At 41.0% G+C, this 25,232-nt stretch overlaps 2 protein-coding genes across 5 annotated transcripts in view; one reads left to right on the top strand and one right to left on the bottom strand.

Annotated features, from left to right (window-relative positions):
• Ccdc146 (coiled-coil domain containing 146) overlaps nt 1–25,232 on the top strand; it is a 154,870-nt gene that overhangs the window by 49,021 nt on the left and 80,617 nt on the right. The gene's annotated exons all lie outside the window — the stretch shown is intronic.
• Nucleotides 8,108–12,169, bottom strand: Fgl2 (fibrinogen like 2). The gene is made up of 2 exons (XM_059257235.1): nt 11,582–12,169; nt 8,108–9,775 (listed from the first exon to the last, which is right to left on the bottom strand). Exons 1-2 carry the CDS (start codon nt 12,150–12,152, stop codon nt 9,069–9,071), a joined length of 1,278 nt encoding a protein of 425 aa, XP_059113218.1. The 5' UTR covers nt 12,153–12,169; the 3' UTR covers nt 8,108–9,068.

Below are 25,232 nucleotides of genomic sequence, written 5' to 3' on the forward strand. Positions count from 1 at the left end.
CCCTGGGTTCAGAGTTCCCAGCACTGGGTAAGTCTGGCACAGTGGCACATACCTGTCTAATCCCAGCACTTGGGAGGTGGAGGCAGGGGAGTCAGGAATTTAAAGTGTCCTCTGCTACATAGAAAACCCGAAGCCAGCCTAGGCTGCATGAGAACCCATGGCAACACACACACACACACACACACACACACACACACACACACACACACAAAGATAACATAGTAATAGAAAATTTGAAGTATGGGAAGGCCGACAAGTCAGGAGATGATCACCACAGAAATATTTTATTACTTGCAGTTCCTGAGAGAATGATACCATGGGGTAGGGGCCAGGGGCAAAGTACTAGAGTAGATGAGCAGGCAGACAGGAAGGAAAAACTGGAGAGGAAACTTTACTGTGGTGTTTATGGAGCTAAAGATCAGGTGAGACAGGGTAAGTAGGCTTTTAGGAACAGCCAGTCTGAATAATTCCTGTGGTTTCTGGGGTGTTATGTGCAGGTGGCTGGTTGTTTAGTGCCTGGCTCCGAGGTGCTTAGAGCAGGTGGGGTATGCACTCTGGATTGGTTAGCTTGTATTTGAAAAGTGTAGCTGGAGAGGTCAAAGGAAGGATGAGTTGAGAAGCAGGAAACTAAAGGCTAGGTGACTCACACATATCACGTTATCGGGTTTTTCAGAACAAGGTGTAGCTAGCTCATGCTTGCAGGGCAGATGGAATGCATCAGCTTTGTAGAAACTAGGCATGTGGTTAATGCAGAGGTCCGTTTGTGCTTCCTTTGTGTGTGCATGTCTTTTCTTTTCTTTTTCTTTTTCTTTTTTTCATTAAAGACAGGGTTTCTCTGTGTCGCTTTGGAGCCTGTCCTGGAACTGACTTTATAGACCAGGCTGGCCTCGAACTCACAGAGATCCGCCTACATCTGCCTCCCGAGTGCTGGGGTTAAAGGCGTGCGCTACCACCTCTTTTCTTAACAACTATTTTTCACTAGGTGGCTTGACTTTTCTCTTATAAATCCATAGGAATTCTTTATATATTATACTTTATAAAAGCCTTTTAGTTTATTGACTAATTTTTTAGTTTGCTCATGGTGGTTTGTTCCCAATGTGGAAATTTATCTTTCTATGTACTTGAATCAATCGTTGCTTTGCTGCTCCAGGGTTTTGTTACACTTTGAAAGACCTTTGTTACTCTGAGGCTATAAATTTGTTTCTTGTGTTTTCTCATAGGACCTTGTTGATTTGAGTCATTTTAACCTTTGCTCCATCTACTACAGTCAGTGTGAAGGAAAATGGGAAAGAGACACCAGCAACGAGTTTAGAACCCAATGCCAAGTCCATTGTCTCTTGTCACAAAAGTACTTTTCATATTCTCACCCACATGGACCAAACTGAAGCAAACAGGGACACCTGGGTAGAGTCAGAAACATGAATGGGGGGAGGGGTACAAGAATTAGCTTTATTAGTCCTCAGAATTAGAAGACAGTTTTGCTACCTGTGATAGGCATGAGCAGGCTTTGGATAGCTTAAATCGTAATAATTTGATGGAAAAGGTCAGTAGGTGGTGTGGGAATGACTGAACAAAGGAGTTCCTAGTTCTAGCTGTGTGCTAGCTGCCAGTGAGGCTCCGAGTTCTCTGAGGACTGACTGGATAACGGACGGACGCAGCATTGTCTTCAGCTCCTGTTCCTTCCTTACAGCTGCCGCTCCGCTTACTGTGGTGCCTCGTATTATTTCAGGATTGTTTCAGTCCTTTCTCTCCTACCCCTAGAATCCACACACAGGAACTCTGTATTCACATCACCATCAGCCCCTCCCTCACTCCAGAGAGACCACTGGAGGAGCCCTTGCAATGGGCTACGTATGTGTGAGTAGAATAAAACTGTTTCCTTCACTGCCTTGACCTTCACCCAGCAGGAAATGTAGATTCACTGCAGAAAGCTTTGAGAAGCCACTTGGCACCGCTAAGGTGTCCTCTCAGGAAAAGGAGGTGTGAGTTCCATGGCTCATCCAGTGCAAAACTGCCTAAAATTCCTCATCAGCAGGGGAAACTCCAAATGCCTCTCAGACCCTAAAGAGCTCCAGACGCTGGCCGCCCCACCCTCAGGCTGTGCTTTTCTTTGTGTCTCCACCCACTTTCTTCTTGACATCTTTGGCCCTTTCATTGTTTTATGAAGCAGGGTTCAGACTTCTTTCCAGACTTCCCACCCAGCATCGCTACAGGCAGCAGGAGGAATTTATAAACACTTAGATTTGAAGTTCCCCTGGCTTGATCATTGCCACTTCCTTGTCCCCAATAGTCAAATCCCTCAGCAATCGAATCCACCATTCCTTTTGTTTTTGCTTCCTGCCAGAACCCACGTGCTGCAGCCAAATTAGTTCCTGGATTTTCCACTCCGCTGGTGCCTTTGCATTCTTCTTGTACCCAGGAGGGAGTGTGCTGTGCTTCAGAATTCTAGCCATTTTCCAAGGCCAGCTGGGGTCCCAACGTTTTCTCACTTCCCAACAGAGCTTGATGGTGTCTCCTCTGTAACCTCACCCCTGCTCTACTGTACTGACGCCTCTCACTTCCAAGCAGAGCTTGCTCACTTCTTCTGTAACCTCGCCCCTGCTGTGATGGGTTTTCAAAAGAGTGGATACACATAATCATCACTTTTAAAAGCAAATGTGAAAAAGAGGCTTCTACATTTCTGAATGCGGTTTTCATATAAAGTCAACCTCAGTTCTTGGTATTTACATATTTTCATATTTCATATTTACATATTAGAACCATCATGCAGCTATCCTATTTTATTTCACAACTGAAGCCCTCAAGGGACATGTGACAGAGAAGGAGTGATTATCAAATGTTTCTTTCAGTAAAAGACCTGAAGATCTAGAAAAGCTGAGCTCTTTTAGTTGGGACAGTGTTTCATCTCAACCTCTCCAACCCTGCTTTCTTTAACAACCCTGACATGTCTGTAGAGGTGTGGGGCCACTGCAAATAGGTTGAGAATCTATACCTGAAGTTCAGCCTGTTAAATACCAACTCCATATTCACAATGAAGGTGTCTGTCCTGTTCCCCACACTTCCACAATTCCCCGCTGTCTGGGTCCCTCAGAAGGGGAGGTCTAATAGTTGGCTTAATTGGGTTTTAAAGCTTGTCCAAATGGCCAGAGCAATAGCTCAGCAGTTAAGAGCACTGGCTGCCCTTCCAGGGGACCTGGGTTTAGTTCCTAGCACCCATGTGTAGGCTCACAATCCTCTGTAATTCCAGTCCCAAGAGATCCAACACACTCTTCTGGCCTCTAAGAGCACTGCATGCATGTTGTACACACACACACACACACACACACACACACACACACACACACACACATTCAGGCAAACATTCATACACATAAAATACAAATAAAGGAAATCTCAAAAAATTTTAAACATTTGCTCAAATAGGATATAATTTTTTAAAAAAGTAACCCTCACTAATATCATTTATTTTCAAGTGATATGCTTTATAAAAATTGTTTTCTTTAACAGATGAAAATAAGAACTTTGACATTTCCACAAGAAGTTGTTCAGCTTTCAGATAACTTGCAAAGTACTTTGTGTTTGAGCAAAATGTGTCTAGCAGTGAATCCTGCCATATAACCATGGAACAAGCAGTGTTTAGATAGCGTGAGGATCTGTTTGCCCTTTCTGTCAGCGCTATTATAAATTTGACTTAGCTTCAGAAAGACGGTTTTTAAACACTAGGTTAAGTAGGACATTAACACCCTTGAAAATACATTAATTTAAAAATATCTCCTGTCCAAAAAATTATATAATTGTTTTAATAAGATACAATTTCAGCCCAAACAAGATATAATTTGGAGTTATTTTCCATTTTCTAAGATTGATATTGAGGGTCACTGTGTGAGCATTTCTGTAGAGAATTAGTCCTTCTTAGAAATACACCAAGAATGTCAGGGAAGTCGGAAATGGATGATGGCCCACAAATGACTGACACCTGGTAGACAGCCTCCCTCCCGGGAAGCTTCTGTGTGTGAGATGGAAGGCATTGCCTCCCAGTGCAGCTTTACCACCGTGAACAGCAAATGCTGGAAGTGTCCTGGGAGCGCGTCCCGTGCAGGGTTGGTGAACATTGCCGTCATCCTCATCCAGTGCTCATCTGAGATGAGAGTGGCTTGGAATTTGAGTTCAGGCTGCCTCTAACTTGGGTAACTTTATAAAATGCTTGTGAAAGAAGTAATTCAATATCAGTGATATCTCTAAAAAAAGAGAAAGGGACTAAAATTGACATGTGTTAAACTATTCATAATCATAACAATGTTGTACCCTAATGATATTAAATGATTTGTCAAACTAGATAGTATACTGTCAACAAACTTGGAGTCCCAGAGGGACAGAATCTGAGGCTCTGAAAGGTCATTGACTCCTTCTTTTATGGTGAATGATTTTCTAAGTCAAAATAAGTATTTTCCAATGTGTAACACCACACTTGTTTTTAAGACAGCAATTAATTCAACAGAAGAACATTGCTAACACCATAATGGTGGCTAAGACATACAACAAGACTCAACAAGAAAGTACTTTTTGTTAGCATGAAAAGCAAATCCGAAACTAAAATAGTCTAGAACTCATACGCCATCCTGTGGGAGTGAAATTCTGCCCTCTGATGGAGACATCCCTGAGACCTCTCTGGTGCAATCACAAGATGGCTGGATCCTGGTTACTCTTTACCTCCAACCTCTTTGCAAGGTGAATTGGTCCAGTCTCCTGCAGAAAAATCTGTGTTCCGTGTCCACTTACTTACTGGGTTATCTTTTCTGGTCCCATGGGTTCATCACATCTGTAACTGAGCAATTCTCAAATGCATTTCTAAACCCGAGGTGTTCTTCCTGAATTCCACCTGCAGTATTTGAAGTTCACGTGTTCTAAACTGCGGCTACCAACCCTTAGCCACTCATCACACAGATTCCCTCTGTAGACGACTTCCTCGTTTCAGTTAATGACAGCTCCATCTTCCAAAGTGACTCACTCTGAAGTAGAGGTTTGAGGTAACACCTCTATTTTTTTTATTTCATTTATCTGTTTTGTTATCCACAACTGACTTTGACCATCAAATCTTGTCAGATCCACCTCAGAACAGATGGACTTCACCATAAACACCGAAGTCTGTGCTTTCGTTGTCCCTCAGCAGCGTAGTGTAAGCACTATCATACTGGAAAAGCCCTGTATCCACAGCAAGAGAGCCATCCTTTTCGAACTGGAGGAGATGATGTCCCTCCTCTGTTCAAAATGTCACTTTCTATCTATTCAGCATGAGAAGCATCCTTGTTTACAAGGCACAGTGGCACTCCCCTCTGTTCACCCACAGCCCTTTATGCTTCTCTCTTGTCTTACTTTCTTGACCCCAGCAGGCTAGACTCTGCTTTTCACACATGGGTCCCTTTGCTGACTCTCAAATGTGCCAACTGCTCTCCAGACTCCAAACGTTGATGCTTCTTGCTCCCTTGGCTTGTAACTTGCTCTTCTCAGATATTTTCTCGACTTTCGTAGTCCTTTCTCTACATCTCTGTTAGCATGTCATCACCACAGAGAGGTCTCCCCTGCATCCCTTATACTAATTAGCACCTCCTCTAACTCTCTCACATCTGCCTGCTTTTGTCATGAAAGTTTCTCCTGGTTTAAACTCGGAGTGCAGGGCTTATCTGTGTTGGTCAATGGTACACCCTATCCTCCAAGGAGACTTTCTGGAACACGTGCAAGTATCTGTTAAATTAATTAAGGCAAACTCCACACAGACTTCTTACCTCCAAAAACGTCTTTGAGTTTTAAGACATTTCTGGCTTCTCAGCTTTATTAACATAAGCTGTCATTGAATATAGGTTTATATTAATTAGGTAGGCAAACTATTAAAACAAAACATTTCTCCTTGACTCATCTTTGAACGGATAATTTTTGTTGAGTGTACATACACCAACAAACTCAACCACTTCAAAATTTCTTCTTCCTTGTCACACTACCTCAAAATCTGTCTAAATACGTCTTCCTTCACATTCTTGCTAAACTGGCAAGGATGTGCAAAGACCTCGCCACCTGTGCGATTTTATGGTTGATATCAGAGCATGCCCTTGTTAAAGATTTGTGGGTTCTGATGTGTAGAATGGAGGAGCTTGGAGAAACTAAACCATTCCTTTAGCAAAGAAAGCAACAGTGTCTTCCAGGCAAACAAAGAGAGCGTCAACAAACACTAAAGGAGGGAGACTCAATCATGTTGGGGAGTGCTGTTTGCCGGGTTCTCCAAGTGAACCTGTTTTCTCATTTCTGGTTCTTCACAGTCAGTAAGGAAGACCGTGGTAAGAGTCTGCATCATAAGGAAAGGCGTGCTAAACCTGTCAGTAACATGAGTGAGAGCAAAGAGAAGAGAGAGCTAAATGCCACAAACTGAAAATTCTGTATTGAGGGTGTGTTGACAGCGTTTAAAAGGAAGTAGATAATGGTGTTCCTCTATCTGCCTCACTTCCTTTTAAAGAAATAATACTCAGTGTTTTTTAAAGACTCGGGATATTCTCTAGATTAGGTAAATACAATTCAACTTTTCAGATAGTAATAGATATGTAAATGTCACTTTACAAGCCATGTTTCCATATTGAAGGATAGATACGAAGATTAAGTATTTTATTTTACCAGGCTTTAAAGAGACATACATAACCTTAATTATACATCAGTAAAAAGAATTTTTAGACAAGAGTTTATTGTAACTGCATACATCCATTTTTACCTTTAAAACTTTTTGAGGGGTGAGGGGAAGCTACCAATATTGTGAAGACCAGCCAATATTGTGGTTCAAATGCTTCTTATGTTCTGCATATACAAGCTCTATTCATCAGATACATGAATACATTTGGTGCATTATTGCTTATCAGCAAAATTACTTTTTTATTTAGTGATATATGAATCAGCCAAATTCCTCAGAAATTAGTTTCACTCAGCATTTTTAAAGGATAATAATGTTCAGCAATAAAGTAATAATTAAAATCAGTGTTAATCACCCAAATGAAACCAAGACTGTAAAAATATATATTTGCAAATAGTATACATTTATGAGCATTGGCATATATTAGTGAACAATTAAGACAAAGGGCTATTTCAGTAAACAGTTTAAAGATTATCAAAGTCTACAATATATTTTTTAATGAGTGACAGAAAATGATTTCAAAAATAAATATCTGTGTTAAAGAGCTCATTAGAAAAACATAAGAGTATAATAGAAAACAACATTTTAATCCATGGCATGTGCAAAGATAATTTACATGGATTCATTGCTATTCACCAAACTTCCCTGAAAAAGACACACTACACATGTGTGTATATTTTTCTGAAACGTCCTTAGACCTATACAGTTATATATAGTAGACAGGATTTGAAACATGTATATTGTATAATATCAAAATCTTCTTGGTCTTTTTTTAAAAAGAAAAAATAAAATCAATTATGCCACTTACATTCAATATCCTACCAAGTAGGTAAACAGTCTTTGAAATCTACATTTTATATTTTGGTCACTTAATCAGCATGTATTTACATTACTCTAGTAATTTAATTATATTAATAATAGATTCATTTTCATTGTACTTACCTAAAACTTCATGTTTCATATTTTTAAAATAATATCTTGTACCTTTTAAAGATTTTTCTACAATGGCTACATATTCGAAAACTTAAGTAGTAAAGTCAGTAACTGTTCTCCCTAATTGTATGTGAAGAATAAGTGAAGTTGAATCTTCACCAATATATTTTAAAGCTTGGATAGTATATTGGAAACCACACCAAAACTTTAAAGATCAAAGTTATTGCTTACACATTGCATACTGTACAGTCAGTTACTTCATAAGACTGACCACATATAGCACTTCAAATTCCACTCAAAAGCATTTTAAAATGTGCAACTGGTTGTTTCTCTCTGAAGGGGTCCCTTTTCAGAATGATAAAAATGAAACTGCTCCTAAAGCCTTATGATATGATCTTTGGCATTACACAATTAAGGAATTCTCAAAATTCTAGGAACTTATGTTTGGGGTGTGTGTGTGTATGTGTGTGTGTGTGTGTGTGTGTGTGTGTGTGTGTGTATACACTTTTTTCTTTGAATTTCTGAGAGTGAAATACGCAATTGACTAGGATTAAAATGTATAACATTTGAACTATTTCAAAATTCATCTTAAATAAATAAAGTTATTCTAGAAAAGTCAGCTTCCTAGGAAGTTGATCCCTCAACAATAGTATTGCTTTGGGTATAGGATTGGCTTTCAAAGTATAAATAGATGTTTTCTCCCTCCTATGCCCTTCCCCGAGGAAGCCTTACAGTAGTCTAGCACCTTACATTAAAAACTAGTGTGCATGTAGAGCAGAGGCTGACAACAAAGCAGCGTTTGCATCAGGTTCTAACAGGCTATAGACAGTGAATGAATTACCTCTAAACCAAAGTCTTCAGTTTCCAGTTTGGATGGGGAAGAGACATTATTTTACTGAATTTTAAGGTATTTTAATGCCATATTATACATTTCATGAATATTACATGAATAATTTTAGCTACACATATTATTCCCCCCTCCCCCGCTTCTTTTTTGAGAAATAAAATGCTTTGAGGTCTTCTTGGCTCAAACAAAATACTACAGTTCTTGGCTACAGATACACGAATAACTTTGGCCTGAAAAGACTGATATATTTTCAAATATACATGTTTAGCCCTAGTAAAAATAAAAGTTGCTTATATAGAATTTAGCTTGCTGAGTAATTTAGTTTTTTAACTGTAAAAAATAATAATTATAGTAGGAAACCTTTTCAACTAATAAAAATTAAAGAGTTTGAAAATATAATGTATAATTGTCAATATTTCCAGAGCTTTCAAGCATTCCTTGTATAACAGGAACAAAGTAGTCTTTTTAGATATTTTTAGCTTTATTTTAAAAGCTGTGAAGTTTAAAAGGAAGTGTTTCAGCCATAAGAAAGGAATATAAACTCACGCATATGATAAAGGTCAGAAGGAATTCATTGCCTTTAGATAGTGAGTGCCTAGAAAGATGAACACTAGCAATTTATGGCTTGAAATTCTTGGGTCTAATCATCATCTTGGCCTGCTTAAAGGAAGACTTGTAGCCACCAGGCTGTGCTTGGCTTATACCTGGCCAGGTGCCCCAGAAAATCCCATTGCGGACACCTTTGTATTTCTGGTGATAATATTTGCCATTTAAGTTTGCAGAGAGACATGCATCAAACCACCAGCCTGAGCTGTAGTAGAGCCCGCAGTTCCCAGAGGGATATCTGTCATTGTCTCTGTCTGGGGTGGTGAAAAACTTCAGATCATGGTTGTAATGTTTACTGAAGCGCAAGGCATCTCCCGCTGTGCCATTGTAGTTACCGATATGTAATCGGTATTTTAGAAATTCATTAGCCACGTAAAATTGATCATACAAGGCATACAGTGTGACACCATTAAAGTCTTCAAGATCTATTCTCAAAATCATTTCCTTACTCTTGGTCAGCAGATGAATTTTATCATTACCCAGCCAAAATTCTCGGTCAAGGTTTCCAAAGCCCACTTTGTAGTCTTTCCATTCTCTGGTGAAGTTGGTACTTCCATCAAGGCGAGCCTGCAGCACCGTCCAGCCTCCCCCCATGGTCTCCATGTCACAGTACACCTCAAAGCTACTGTGTCTGGGATCAGGTGTGACTCTGTAGGTCTCACTGCTTCTCTTTCCTATTGCATAGTAGTCAGAGCAATCTTTGTATATTAGATGTTGAACTGAAAGAGGGAAGAGAGAAAAGCATGGAATTTTGTTAATAAAAGTTATGCATCTGAAGAATTTTTAGACTTAAAAACAATTTGATAAGTTAGTTAACGGTTATAATGGAACTTGGCTCTGATCTCTACTATGTCCCATTAACCTCACAGACAGGACCTGGTTAACAGGACTGTCATGGTTGGTAGAAATGGTGATAATGCTAACAACAAACAACAGTAGAACAACTATAACAAGGTTTAGTGACGACCAACCACCTCCAGAAGCTCGGCCAAGCACTGGAACATCTGGGGTTGAATCCACACATCAGCCTTGTGTGGTAGGTGTTACTGTCAGCTTGCTTATATGGTCATTAGTCTCAGAGAAGATCGATGATTTTTCTCACTTCAAACAAGTGTGAAGAGCTAGGACATAAAGTCAAATCTGCCTGACAGAGAACTTGTTCTCATAGCCATCGCGTTCCACAGTCCTAAAGCTAAGATGAGTCTGCCTCCTGGAACTGCATTCTAGACACAATCAGAAAGTGTTCTAGGATATGTTCCAAATGAAGGGTCAACCTTCCTGCCACAACATTGCACAGAAACTCACTTTCATTTTACCTAACAACTATATAAAGAGGTTCAAGTAAAAAAAAAATGCTTTCCCCAATAATATACCAATATTATTCTGAATTGATTATTCAGGAAGGCATAGTCAACCAGTGCTTCACAGTTTGATTTCTAGATGAAGCATCAGGGTGATTATGCGCAGTATAATCAGTCAACAGGGTTTTGTGGAGATCAGAGACTAACTATTCATTCCCAGTCAATTTTTATAAAAATTTGAGTCAAGTAAAGTAAGTTTAATGTAAGATACTTGTGAGGCACAAAAATCTATGTGTATTTCAAACTCATAATATTTCATTTTCTAAAACTTTTAGGAGAAAAGTAAGTAATAGAATCTTTTTTTTGTATCATTACAAATCACTGTGCAGTGCCATATCTAATATACACCTTGTGATGTCACTTAAAACATCAGCATCTACCTGGTGATATGCAGGGTGAATTCCATCCAGGCTAACAGGGTCATTGGTGACAGTGGTCCTTGACACCATGACCTCCAGGAGATTCCAAATGAAAATGATCTCTACTATGTCCCATTAACCTCACAGTCAGGATGAGCACAGATCCTAACATAGAAGTGGCCTGCTAGGGTGTGGCAACACCATCAGCAAAGGTCCTGGGAATTCAGGAATCACAGTCGACAATGCCATGGGCACAGTAGGCCGTCAGTCTGTGGTCTTTAAAAATTATTGGGATGGTGAGGCTGGATGTGTCACTAAGTCTCAAACCAAAAAGTTTGGCATACACATGAAGCTGCTTTTATTCTATGTATAAAATCTCCCATTCTCACTAGGTATTTGAGAGCACAGCAGATTGTTTGCAAAAGCCTTTCGAAACCACCTGCTGCTCTGAGAAGTGGCCCGCAGCCACCCAACACCTGATTTCTGTGACCTAAGTAAGCACAGCCAGGATCTTTGCAATATCTATCTTGAGACCCTGAGACAGGCTAAACGCACTAGCCCGGGAGGAATCTGCTTCTGCTCCTGTGTAGGTCTAGAGACTGACTGAAAGTGTTTCTAGTGGATACAACTAATAGGATTTTCATAGTTAGATCCTTTACCACTTCTCACTTGAGGAAATACTTGTTTCTCCTGCTGTAACCAATAGACGAAAGGCTCATTAACTTACTCCCTCGGGTTAATGTTTACGGCCACTATCTCTCTATACAGCGTTCACGAACAATGGTAAGAACCTCATTACACCTACCCGGCTGTGGCTGGATGTACTCTTGGCTGGGACACTTGGAACATTTGCCGTCCAAACTGTTGACCACAAACGTTAGATTTGCCACTTTGTCGTCAACGTAGGTCTCGATGTTGTTCATATTTACAAGATGGAGCGTCTCCAAGCGCCCCTGCAGCCCCTGGATCTCGTCCTTTGCATTCTTGAGCTCCGAGGACAACTTGTTCACCTGACTCTCCAGTTCCTGGACTCGGCTGTCGGTGGCCATCCCGCCCGGGTCTCGATGGTCGTCAGCCTGCAACTTGCAGTCCTGGCAGGATTTCCTCAGACTGTCCACGGCTTCCTTGAGGGTCCGTACTTCTTTCAGCACCTCCTCCATGCTGCCGAACTGCCGCGGGAGATGGAGGGTCAGCGCAGGCAGGGTGAGCTGGAAGGGGCACTGGCTGCCCTCGCACTTCCCGCTGCCCTCCAGCCTCGCAGGGCAGGCGGCCTGGGCGCTCGCATCCTCCAGCCCCTCGGTCAGGTTGTGCACCTGCCCCGCTCTGCAGGCAGCGAGGACCGCGGAGCTCAGCCAGAACCAGCCGGGAAGCCTCATCCTCAAAGTGCCTGCTGCCCCGCCCGACCCAGCGCTTTAATAGCCACGGCGCCTGACTCAGGCTTTCTGTGTTCCCAGAAAAGGGCGGGCACATTTGCATCACCAGTCACAGGAGCCACACAGGAGGAGGAGAGGGTCCTCAGTCAAAACCACACATAACAGAATGCCTGCCGTGGGTGGCACGTCTGCTATTCAAGATTCACTGTCTTGGTTTTTAGTAAAGCACAAGTAAAGTCTTTTGTTTAAAAAACAATTGTAATACTAATGCTCAAAGTACAGCACTTAATTATACTGACCTCCACTAGTGGGGAAAGAATTTAAAAGTCTAAATGTCTGTGAGTTTCTTCCCACTAAATGTGACAAGGGAGAAATAAGTGGATAATTTTAAAGAGAAAGAATAGCATATTAAAACTTACCTTGTAAAGTGGGCCTATGTAGGATGAGATTCTGGGACATTGTTAACAAGCTAGAGCACAAATCTATGTTTACCAGCCAAGAACATATTCATTGTATAGTCAATACCATGCTAGACAGTATATACAACATGCTTGCCAAAACCTTGCTGATCTATTTATTAATAATATTCTAATGATACTCTGTAGACGACGTGCTAAATGGTCTTATTAATAAAAAAAAACATGGAGCCAGGTATAGGGGTGAAAACCTGAGAGATCAGGGAAATAGAGAAAGCCATAGCTAACCTCACCTTGCCAACTCCACAGCTTCCAAAGGCAAGCTACTTTCTGTCTACCCATGCCTATATGCCTTGCTGTTCTGCCATCTGATTTGCTTTCTGTCCAGCTACATCACTTCCTCTTCCTGCCCAGCTCTGTCACTTCCTTTCCATGGTTAACTAGTGTTGGAATTTAAGGTGTGTACCACCACGCCTGGCTATGTTTTTCAGTGTGGCCTTGAACTCACAGAGATCCAGACAGATCCCTGCCTGCCAAGTGATAGGATTAAAGGTGTGTGCCACCATTTTCTGGCCTCTATGTCTATCTAGTGACTGTTCTGTCCTCTGACCCCAGATAAGTTTATTAGGGTGAACAATATATTGGAGGACACAATATCACCCAATACTCTCTGAATACACACCACCCCCCTGAGAACTTGGGCTACACTAATAAACAAATCAAAACAACAACAAAACAAAACAAACAAACAAAAACACCTTCCCTTTCTTGGAGACACTGAAGGCCTCTTCTTTTCTTCATGTCATCTCCCCATGTGGACGTAGGACTTTCTAATGAAATCCTAAACATTTCTAACTTTCTAAATATGACAGAAGCACAGCTTTCTGATCTGGACATGGTGCATCATTCATCTGTTTGAATGAAGGATTTGTTCTCTGGGGGCAGCTCTTGACTCTTCAGTTCTCTATACCCACCTAGTCAAGGCCTCATGTCCTAGCTCTACCTAAAAGGCTGTGTACCTTTGGAAACAGGCTACTGCCTGTCCAGGGGCCACTTGAAATTCTTAAAGTGAAAGTAGAAAATTGCTTTGTTTATCAGTGTTCTGGGCACTGATATGTGATCTTCAGGATTCTCAACTTCAAAAAAAAAAAAAAAAAAACATTGTCCCCAAATAGGTGTGGTGATATTTCCCTCTAATCTCCACCCAGGAGGCTGAGGCAGGAGGATCAGGAATTCAAGAACAGCCTGAGCTACACAGCAAGACTCTGTCTTAAAATAAAGCAAATCATTAGTCCCTAATGACAAGGCAGACACTAAGCAGCTACCACAAGAATGAAGCTCAGTCCACCTCTGGAGTTTGTAACCCCTGGGGCAGAGTGGTGTGCCACAGCTGTGCCAGACCCTGCTACAGTGCTGTCCCGCTGTGACCACTGGACATGCAGTTAAGTACAGAAGGGACCTGAGCAGTAAGTAATGAGCCAGTGGGTTTAGGGTTTTGAGAAGGTGTAGCTGGAAATTAATCCCAGGTCTGTACCTTTTCTCCTGTGCCACAAAGAGATAATGGCAACACACTGGAGCCTTAATGAGAACAGCCTGGTGCTGATATCAATGCTTAGATCAGGTGGGAACCAGGGGAAGTCTTTGAACAAAGACACAGATTCTTCCTCCTCCTCTAGGATCATTTTAAGGATTCTAACCAAAAAAGAAAGCATAGATTGGAAATAGCCCAAAATCTGCTGTTCAATAGCCTACAGGACATATATAGCCATCTGCTCATTCATATAACCTGAATCTCAGGTTAGATGTTAACAGAACTGGAATATTCCATAGGAGCCTTGAGATGTCCGTTAGCCGGTACTTATCACCACAATGCCTTCTTATAAACTCTGCGCCAAACAAAGGCAGGTGGAGGATCCAGGAGATTCATGGGCTGTGGCATCTCATTTTGTTGTCAGCTAGTTAAATTTCCAGAGACTTAGAAAAGTTGATGTAACCGATGTTGAAGAAACAAGACATATGTATGTATGTCTTACATTGGAGGTTAATCTTAGTTTCTTTTTTATATTCTTGAAACAAGACAAACAATAAAATATAATAAAGAAATTACAAGGCCAGTGCAGGACTAACAGAGAGGAGAATTGAGAGAACAGGAAGGTGGAGGGAGTCACTGCCAGCCACCACCATGACAAGCAGTATATATGGCTTATGGCCTCATCTTCATTCCCGCTAGTTGTGGTAAATGCATCCTAAAGGCATCACAAGTGCTGAGTCAGAGAATGTTGGGTTGAACCAGTGCCCTGAGGTCTAGGTTTCTGGAAGACTGGCCTGTAGCTAGAGTTTTCCTGCCTGGCCCACAGTCAGGACAAATCTCTGTCACCCACCAGTCCCACAGCGGCTCAGACCCAACCAAGTAAACACAGAGACTTATATTGCTTGCAAACTGTATGGCCGTGGCAGGCTTCTTGCTAACTGTTCTTATATCTTAAATTAATCCATTTCTATAAATCTATACCTTGCCATGTGGCTCGTGGCTTACCAGCATCTTCACATGCTGCCTGTCATGGCGGTGGCTGGCAGTGACTCCCTCCACCTTCCTGTTCTCTCAATTCTCCTCTCTGTTAGTCCCACCTATACTTCCTGCCTGGCCACTGGCCAATCAGTGTTTTATTTATTGACCAATCAGAGCATTTGACATACAGACCATCCCACAGCACTGGCCTTGTAATTTTTTTCAACTAATCAAAACATAACCTTGTTTTTATTGTGTTTCTCTGTAAAGACACCTTATTAAGCATATATGGTTGATGAACTCATGGCTAAGAAAACTATATGATAAATTCCTGACAGAAGCTTGCAGCAATCCTTATACTCTCCATCAGGCACATTACAGACAACCCTTCAGCACTCTGCTATCAACAAAACCCACACAATGGTAAAAGCATGGCATTAGCCTAAAAGAAAGCAGAGCATTATCTTTCACTTGAGCTAGGAATATAGTGTTAGGTAACTCAAAAATAGTGTGCTATTCTGTATATGGCCCTAAATGACCCCAGAGATTTTAGAGTTGTTTAGTGTAGATCTGAAATGCCATGAGTTATATGTTTGGTCCTCAAATTGGTATTTCTGGGATGCTATGGAATCTTTAAGAGGTGGTCCTGGGCAAAGGTCACCTGAAGAATGCTGCAGGTGATTGAAGGCTTGCTGTTGGTGCTTTTCACTTCCTCTTTCACTCCCAGCCATTAGGTGGATAGTTGTCTCCACCCTATGCTCCATCAGTCAAAGGACTGAAACCCCAAAATGACAAGTTGATTATGTCAGGGATTTATCATAGTTATGGAACACTAACACAGATTGCAAATAAATTTTATTTATTTATTTTATGTGTTATGAGTGTTTTGCCTGCATGTATGTCTGTGTACCACGGGTGTACCTGGTGCCCTTGGAGGCCAGAAGAGGGCATCATATCCCATGGAACTAGAGTTATGGATGGTGTGAGTCTCCATGTGGGTGCTGAGAATTGAACCCAGGTCCTCTGGAAGAGCAGCCAGTGCTATTAACCACTGAGACATTCTTCTAGCCTCACAAATAAATTTTGGTAAGTAACTTTCAAAGGTGGAATTCATGAATAACTGAGGACTATACATTTTTCTAAAATACATTTTAAGCTGAGATGATTAAATTGATTTTACCTGTTTTATAACTTGCATCCCTTAGAGGTTTGTTTTGTCTACATTTGGCATTCTGAATACTATATTAATATGAATTTATATAGTATATAAGATATAGGTACATTGTATGTTATATACAATATGCAATGTGTTTGTTATATAATCTATGTAATTTCAATTGTAGAATTTAGCTTAAAACATTCTTTCAGTTTTTTAGTTCATTGCTTAGTTATGGAAAAATAAAAATAGCAAACTAATTCTGTTCTAGTGAATAATTTATTCAACACACGTCTCTTTTGAAGGCCTGTCCTTATACTCTTAGAAATTGACTTTTAAAAGACTTCAAAGTATATCTCCTGAAATATACATCAGCATGTAAACGTTTAATAATTTGAAAAGGTCATGTCCACTGTTGCTGATAGCTAAGAAAATATCTGAACTGGAGTAAATAATGTACTTCTAATAATTAGTGTTGAAACACATTGATAGTGCCCCACCTAAGTCCTTCTTTTTTAAAGTGTTTTTGTAAATGTTTTAAATGCTTTGTTATCTGTTATCTGTAATTGGGGCTATTTCCTGTTACTTAGGGTGGCAGAGAGAAGACAGCACTGATGATTGTTATAGAAAGCTGTGAAACAGCCCCACTCTCCCCTCCTCCTAGGCTCTCCCCTCCTCCTAGGCTCTCCCCTCCTCCTAGCTGAGCCACTGCTGCTTGTCACCACCTCTTCTGCCCCTACATTTAATGGAACTGTTTTGATCATGTTTGCATGTGTAAGGGTGTGCATTTTGACAGTTGATACAAATCAATTGCGATGATGGCTAATGTATACAAAAAGATGATACAGTAACAAGTTTATCAGTCACATATAACTTTAAAATAAATATTCAACTTGTTACTATGATCATCTCAAAAGATACCAAGATGTGAGAATTCAAAGAGCATTGGGACTGTAGCCAGTGAGACTTGGTGAGGAGCCTTCTGCTGACTCTCATGCCCCTAGGCAGCTAGGGCTTGATATTGTCATCTGACCCATGTGGAGATCAGATTAGAGATCCGTGATGTCCTTTACAGGTGCAGCACTTTGTGATTCTGAATGTTACCCAAACATTGGTTCTGATAGAAATGCTGAAGGCCTGTGGATTTCCAGCTGGTCATCCCCTCCACTTCGACCAGGCTATGCACTAATCTTGGCGACAATAAGGACTTTAAAAAACAAGACAAAACAAACAAAAATGGGGGTGTTGCTGACTTCTTGGCGGGTGGGGAGGGGTCTTTAATTTGGGAGCAATGATTTTCAAGCCTGAGTCAACCTTGGGCAAAACTATTTGGCCTTTAAGTGGGGTTCACTGAGTACACCTTCCCTGAATGCCTTTGATCCACCCACTGCATCACTGCATTGTCCCACTTTTTAAATCATTATTTGTTTTAATTCTGTATGTATGTATGTATATGTTATGTGCACATATGAATGCAGGTGCTCTTGGAATCCAGAAGACACTATCAGACCCTCTGAAGCTAGAATAGCACGTACTTGTGATCCACCTGAACTCAGGTCCTCTGCAAGAGCAGTCTATGCTACTAACCAGCACGTACTTGTGATCCACCTGATGTGGGTGCTGGGAACTGAACTCAGGTCCTCTGCAAGAACAGTCTATGCTACTAACCACTGTGCCAGCCCAGTTATTTTTGTTATTGTTGTTTGTTTTGCTTTGCTTTGCTTGTGGCAGGGTCTTTCTGTGTAGAGCAGGGTAGCCTTGAACTCACAAAGATCTACCTGCCTTGGCCTCCTGAGCATGGGGATTAAAGGATTTGGCCTTTTTTTCTTCCTGCTGTCCATGAAATGGAAAATTTTAGAATCATTTTCTGTAAATTAAACCACAGATTGGCAGCAGGTGTTTATAGCCACCACTGGGTCAGACTCATGTTGCCAGAGCAGAAGGGAGCCCCTGTCCACTCCTCCACCAGCTTCACCTTTTCCTCCCTAACTCCCAGCCGCCCAGACCCCTCATTCACAAAGCAGAAGGAAATTCTTTAGAATGAACCTTTCCTTTAGAATGAGAAGGTTCTTAAAGGAGAGTCATTCCCATACAAGTAGCATGTTAAAGGTCTAGAATTTAGTGAGTGCAGGGCTTAAGTGCACAGATGAAAGACTGCAGAATACACAGGACAAAGGTACAGTTTTAGCTGGTGTGGTGGGGCACGCCTTTAATCCTAGCACTCAGGAGGCGGAGGCAGGCGGATCACTGTGAGTTCCCAGGACAGCCGGGGCTACATAGTGAGATTCTGTCACACACACACACACACACACACACACACACACACACACACACACACACACAAACAAACAAAACCTCCCAAAAGTACAGTTTTATGGATACTGAGTTTCTTGGCTTGGGGTTATGTTCTATCTTTTTATCTCTGCTGCTTTTCCTTATGTTCTCACCTTGTTGGGTCTTTGCTTCTGCATTAGGCGAAAGTAGAGAAACAGTTGCTTTTAGCAAGTAAAAGCATGTGTATGTCGTGTGCATGGGGACTCTCCTCTTGCCTAGCTTGGTAGGCCATGTAGGTTGCTCCTCACTGCGCCACAAATAGCCAGCATGTGCTCTTCATTATGTGGTCCGTCTTTTCTAATTTTTCCTCCCGTTCCCACCCAGACACAGCAGACGAGGGTGGAATGGGAAGAAGCTGATCTCAGAGGGATGAAGAAATGGGAGAGATGATAGAGAAACAGGAGCAAGAAGCACAGGAAGAAAAAAGAGAAACTGAATGGGGGAGGGGGTGGCTTTATTATACTCTTATTTAATGAAGATATTAAGTCCATACATGAGGTGGATTTTTTCAGAACATATAAGGAGCAAGCAGGATTAGGAGACATGAGTAGAATTAGAGACTTGAGCATCAAATATAAACGTCCTCTCCATCTTGACGGTGGCCAGTCTTGATAACAGCTGCTTTGGCTTATGTGATAATGTCACTGACAAAGTTAAATAAACTTCTAGGGTGTGCAAGTTCCAAATAGCTCAACTTTACAAACTGCACATTTTTAGCCAACAGACACAATCCCCAAATGTTGAAAGGAATACTGCTGTGAAGTTGTTTGCTATCATAACAATACATTAGAATTCTTGAGCTTTCTGTACTTTAAAGTTCTATTAGTGCAGAAAATTGAAAAAAAAAAAGTGTTGTCAGGTAGGAGCCGAATAAAATAAAATAAAAAGTAACATAAAGTAGAATAAGTAGCCTGCAGAGTTTATTCAGCAACTTGAACTTTAAGCTGCCTTTTCACAGATCTACAACCTTGGGATGGGCTGCTCATCTGGCAACATCAATCCTTCACAGCCAAGGGGACTCCAGAAGCCACCAGCCCGACTGAGGCAGTGTCCTAATTTTATACTATTTCATCTAGATTGTGCCTTTAATGTTATAAAATCTAAAAAAAACTTCTACAAAATAGGGTTCTTCACATCTAAGTTAAGTGCAGTGCTTCTGAGATTTAAGAATGTGATACCACTTCTTTACGTCTTTCAAAACTAATTGAGAGTTCCTAAAAGTGCTAGGAAGTTCAGTTTCACCAGCCTGTACTAACTGTGTCTGAAATATTTTCCATTTGTCTTGTCTTACATTAGAACATTTTCATTCAATATATTTTGATCCTATTCCTCCCCTCCCTCAGCTCCTCCAGGATCCTCCCTGTCTCCACCTACTCAACTCTCAAAAAGAAAAAACAAAAAACAAAAAAAAAACTGGTAAATAAAAAATAGCAAAACAATACAAATAGTGCACAAAAATAATGGAGTCCATTTTGTGTTAGCCAGCACCTCCTGGGCAAAGGGGCTGACCTCAAGTGTGTTACACTCAGTAGCATTCGGTTAGACAAAACTGATTTTCCCTCTCCCAGCAGATAGCAATTGCAGATAGCTTCTTGGTTAGGGGTGGGACTTTGTGTGCACATCCCCTTCTCAGTGCTGGGATTTTGTCTAGTTGGAGCCTGTGTAGGCCCTGTGTGTGCTGTCACAGTCTGAGTTGGTATGTGCACCAGCCCTGTTGTGTCTGGAAGCGCTGCTTCCTTGGAGCCATCTACCACCTTTGGTTTTTATAATCTTTCCACCTCCTGTCATAGATAGATCCCTGAGTCTGGCTGGGCAAGGATTGACAGAATATCCCATTTAGAGCTGAGTGCTCCAATGTCTCTCATTCTCTTCACATTGCTCAGTGTGGGTCTCCATACTAATTACATCTACTGCAGGAAGTTTCTCTAATGAGGGCTGAGCAGTGCACTGATCCAGGGCTGTAGCAGTTCATCGTTAGGAGTCATTTCATTGCTATGTGCATTTAGCAGAACAATAGTAGATTTTTCCCTAGCGCCCATGACCTACATAATCTGAGGTTCTTGGCCACTTTATCAGTGCCATGTTCTAACTCATGGAGTGAGCCTTGAATCCAATCAAAACTTGACTCCTTCCACCATATGGGTTCCCAAGTCAAGTATGGTGATAAATGCCTTTACCAGCTGAGACATTTGGCTGGCCTCTTGTGCATTTTACAAAAAGCAGAAAAACACAAAAATTCTAGCAAGTGTGAAGCCCTGGTTCAATTCCCAGTATTGCAAAAAGAGAGGTGGGGGGAAAGGGATAGGGATGGGGGGCAGATGTGACAACAAAAATCCTACTACTTTCTTTGTTCTGGTAAAACTTACCATTTTAATGACTGTTGGTATATAGTACCTAAGGCCCATTAAGTACATTCACACTGCTTTCCAGCCATTACACAGTTCATCTCCAGGTCTCCTCTGCATCTCAACTGAAACTCCATATCTAGATAACCTCCTATTCTTTATTCTCCCAAGCATCAAATAGCAATGACCCTTACTTAACTGCAGTTGTATAATAATTACATTTGTGTCTGGCTCACTTCCTTTAACATCACATTCTATCCATGTTGTTGGTTTGTATCAAGAGTTTTGTTATTTTATGAAAGCTGAGTTATGCTACATTGTACATCTTTTGTGTTTAGATTCTTTTAAAATTAATTTTTGTTAATATTTGCACACACTTATATTATGTACTGGATATTAACCAACATGGGATAATTAACATATCCATGACCTTAAATTTTTCATTGTTTTGTGATGAATACATTCAGAATCTGCTTTTGCAGCCAGATATGGTGGTGATGCCTGTAACAGCAGCACTCAGGAGGAAGAAGGATGGGGGTCATGAGCTTGAGACAGCCCTGTGCTAAGAGCAAAATTCTGCCTGGGTGGGGGAGGAAGGGAGGGATGGAGGAAGGGATGGAGGGGAAGAGGAGGGAGGGAAAGAAAGAGGGAGGGAGGGAATGAGGGAGGGATGACAGAGCCTTTAGTCGAGTTGTACAATGCATTGTTGTTAATTATATTCACCCAGCTTATAGGTGTTTTAAAAATCTTCGTTAAGACTTACAAATTGTTCAAGCTCAAACTGTTTAGGAGGCCCCCAGAGAGTGGGACCAGGACCTGTCCTTGGTGCATGAGCTGGCTTTTTGGAACCTAGGGCCTATGATAAGACACTTTGCTCAGCCTTAGTGTAGGGAGGAGGGGACTGGACCTGCCTCAACTGAATCTACCAGGCTGAGCTGAATCCCCAGGGGAGACCTTGCCTTGGAGGAGGTGGGAATGGGGGGTGGATTGCAGGGAAAGGCTGGGGAGTGGGAGGAGGGAGGACAGGGGAATCCGTGGCTGATATGTAAAATTAAATTAATTATAAAATAAAAATACTTATTTTAAAACAAAGACTTACAAATTGTACATCTTAATAGGGTTCATTGTGATTCTTCTATACATGTACAATGCACATTAATCCAACCATGGTTTTCCCAGTCTCTATCCATCTTCTCCACCCCAAATCTCTAGTAATTACTGTTGTACTCACTGGTCAACATTGTTTTTAGCTCCCACATGTGAGATGGATGATGGGAGCACTGGTTTGTCTCTGAGAAGCTTGTCGGTCTTAGTAATGCCTTTCACTGTCGTTCATGCTGCTGCAATGTTGAGATTTCATTTTTCTCTGTGGCTGAATAAACTCCGTTGTGTATATATCACATTATCTGTTGATGGGCACCTAGGCGGATGCATATGTTAGCTACTCTGAATAGCGCTGCCATAAGCATTGGCACGCAGGTATCTCTTTAGTACAGTGATGTCATTTCCTGTGGATATAAACCCGGGCAACCTTTGGATACTGTCTTAGTTTCTTTTCCTGGTGCCGTAATAAAACACTCTGACAACGGAAGCTGAAAGGAGACACAGTTTATGCATTCTGGCTCACAGTTCAAGGCTATACAGCCTGTCATGTAGGAAATCAAGGCAGTGGGAGCTTGGGCAGCAGTCACAGTCAGGAAGCAGAGGACAAAGACTGCACACAGTTGCTCAGCTCCCTCTCCCCCGTCCAGGATGGCTGCCAGACAGTAGAGATACTCACAGTGGGTAGGGCTTCTGCCTCAGTTAACAGAGTGAAGGTAATCTCCCACCCGCTTGCTGGGGCCCATTTCCCAGGTGATACTAGCTGTCAAGCTGACAGTTAATATTAACCATCACTGACATATTCCAGTTTGATGGAATTTTTTAGTTTTTGAGGAGCCTCTATGCTTTTAGCCATAGTTGCTACACTCATTTGCATTTCCTCCAAGAACATACAACAGTGAATTTTTTTTGAACCCTCTGTACCGTTCGCTGTTTGGATTTTTGCTAACAGTCATTCTCACTGACACGGATGGTTATAGTTTGCGTTTCCCTGATGTTTAATGACGTTGAGCACCTTTTCATATACTCATGTTTTGAGGAGTATATATTCAATCACTTGCTCACTTTTATTGGATCATGTATTTTGCTGCTCCTTCAGTTTCTTATATATTCTGGATACCAGTCACTTATCAGACAAACATTGGTCAGTATTTCCCACCTTTCTGTAGGTTGTCTCCACTGGGCGGATTGGTTCCTTTGTAATGCAGTGTTTTTAACTTGACGTAATCCAACTTCAATTCTTGCTTTTGCTTCCTGTTTTTTGTGGGGGTGGGGGAAAATCATTGTAGCAGTGTCCGTAAATCTTCCCCCAGGTTTCTCCCAGTACTTTCAGGGCTTATTAAGGGTTTTTTTTTTTTTTGTTGTTGTTGTTGTTTTTAATCTGTTCTGAATGGGCTTTTATATAGGAGTACCAAGATTTTGTACAGAAGTACTTGAGAGACCAAGTCTCTTATTTATCCATTCGGTGATTGACAGTCACTTGGCATCATTTTCTTTTTTACAAAAAACACTATTGTGAATTAGGCACCCAGACCCTTAGTGTACAACTGCCTGTTCAAATCTCGACTTTTAAGTCTTTTGTATATAGTGTATACTCAGAAGTGAAATTTCTAGATAATATAGTGATCCCATGTTTTATTTTAAAAAATCTATCATACTACCATACTGTTTCCACAATTGCATCATTAGTATCTGGGTGTGGTTGTGTGTGGATGGGTGGACATGCACATGTGTGTGTGGATGGGTGTGGATGGGTGTGGATGGGTGGACATGCACATGTGTGTGAATGGGTGTGGATGGGTGGATATGCACATGTGTGTGGAGGCCAGAGATTGATCTCACATGTTCCCCTCTACTGTTCTCCACATTATTTTTGAGACAGAGTTTCTCACTGAACCTGGAGCTCACCCATCAGCTAGACTGAGTTTTACGTGGTGCTGGGGATCTTACCTCAGGTCCTAGTGCTTTCTCCGAGGGCACTTTGCCAGCTGGGCACAGCTGGATCACTTTATGTTCCAGTGGACATGCTGAGCCTCTCCCCATCCTTACTGTCACGGTGACCTCTGTGTACTCCTCTTGACGGCCAGTGCACTTTCACCAGGCTTCTGATTGTCATTTTCCAAATGACCAGGGATGCAGAGCTTTTTCATGTTTGTTAGATACACACACACACACACACACACACACACACACACACACACACAGAGATAATAGATATCTTATTCCTTTGCCCATTCGCAATTAGGTTGCTTGTTTCTTACTTTTATTGTTGAGTGTTAAATTTGCTTTTGTCATTTTATAATATTTTAATAAATATTTATAAATATAAATAACACATAAGTGCATTCTGCATATTCACATGCATATTTGTAATTGTGAGTGTAATTTTATATGCAAACATTCATTCATATTGTGTGGTTTCATAAAAATTAGAATATCTTTTAATAGTTTTCACTATTTGAAATTGTGAATTATGATACAGACACTAAAATCTCCACAGTATAAAAATATGATTAGAAGTTGAGAGGTGGTGGCGCACGCCTTTAATCCCAGCACTCAGGAGATAGAGGCAGGCAGATCTCTGTGAGTTCAAGGTCAGTCTGGGCTACAGAGTAAGTTCCAGGAAAGGCGCAAAGCTACACAGAGTAGCCCTGTCTCGAAAAAAACAAAACAAAACCATATATATATATATATATATATATATATATATATATATATATATATATCATATATATATATGATTAGATCAGTACCCAAGAAACTGCCACTCAAATTGAAAAGGCAGACACTGCAGCTCCCAAAGTGCCCTCCCATCTCCCCAGATGTCATGACCCTGATTTTAAAAATTGTATTTTGTTCATATCTGTCACCTCAGAAATATTTTTTTATTTTGCATTGGTCCCCTTCCAGCTCCCAAATCCCCCTTCTACATTCATGCCCTATATATATGTATCTATGCCATATATATGTTAGATATAAATATTTAAATTTAGAATCTACATATAGGAGAAAACATTTGTCTTTCTGAGTCTCATTTATTTCATTTAGCATGATTCCTGCAAGTGACATAATTTCATTCTTCTCTCTACTGTATACATGCACCACATTTCTTTTTCCATTCATCTGTTGATGAACATCTAGGCTGGTTCCATATTATGGTTATTGTGGCTAGCCATACAATAATAAACATGGATATGCTGGTCTCTGTAGCATCTGACTTAG

The sequence above is a fragment of the Peromyscus eremicus genome, chromosome 3 (genome assembly GCF_949786415.1).
Source record: "Peromyscus eremicus chromosome 3, PerEre_H2_v1, whole genome shotgun sequence".
Lineage (NCBI taxonomy): Eukaryota > Metazoa > Chordata > Mammalia > Rodentia > Cricetidae > Peromyscus > Peromyscus eremicus.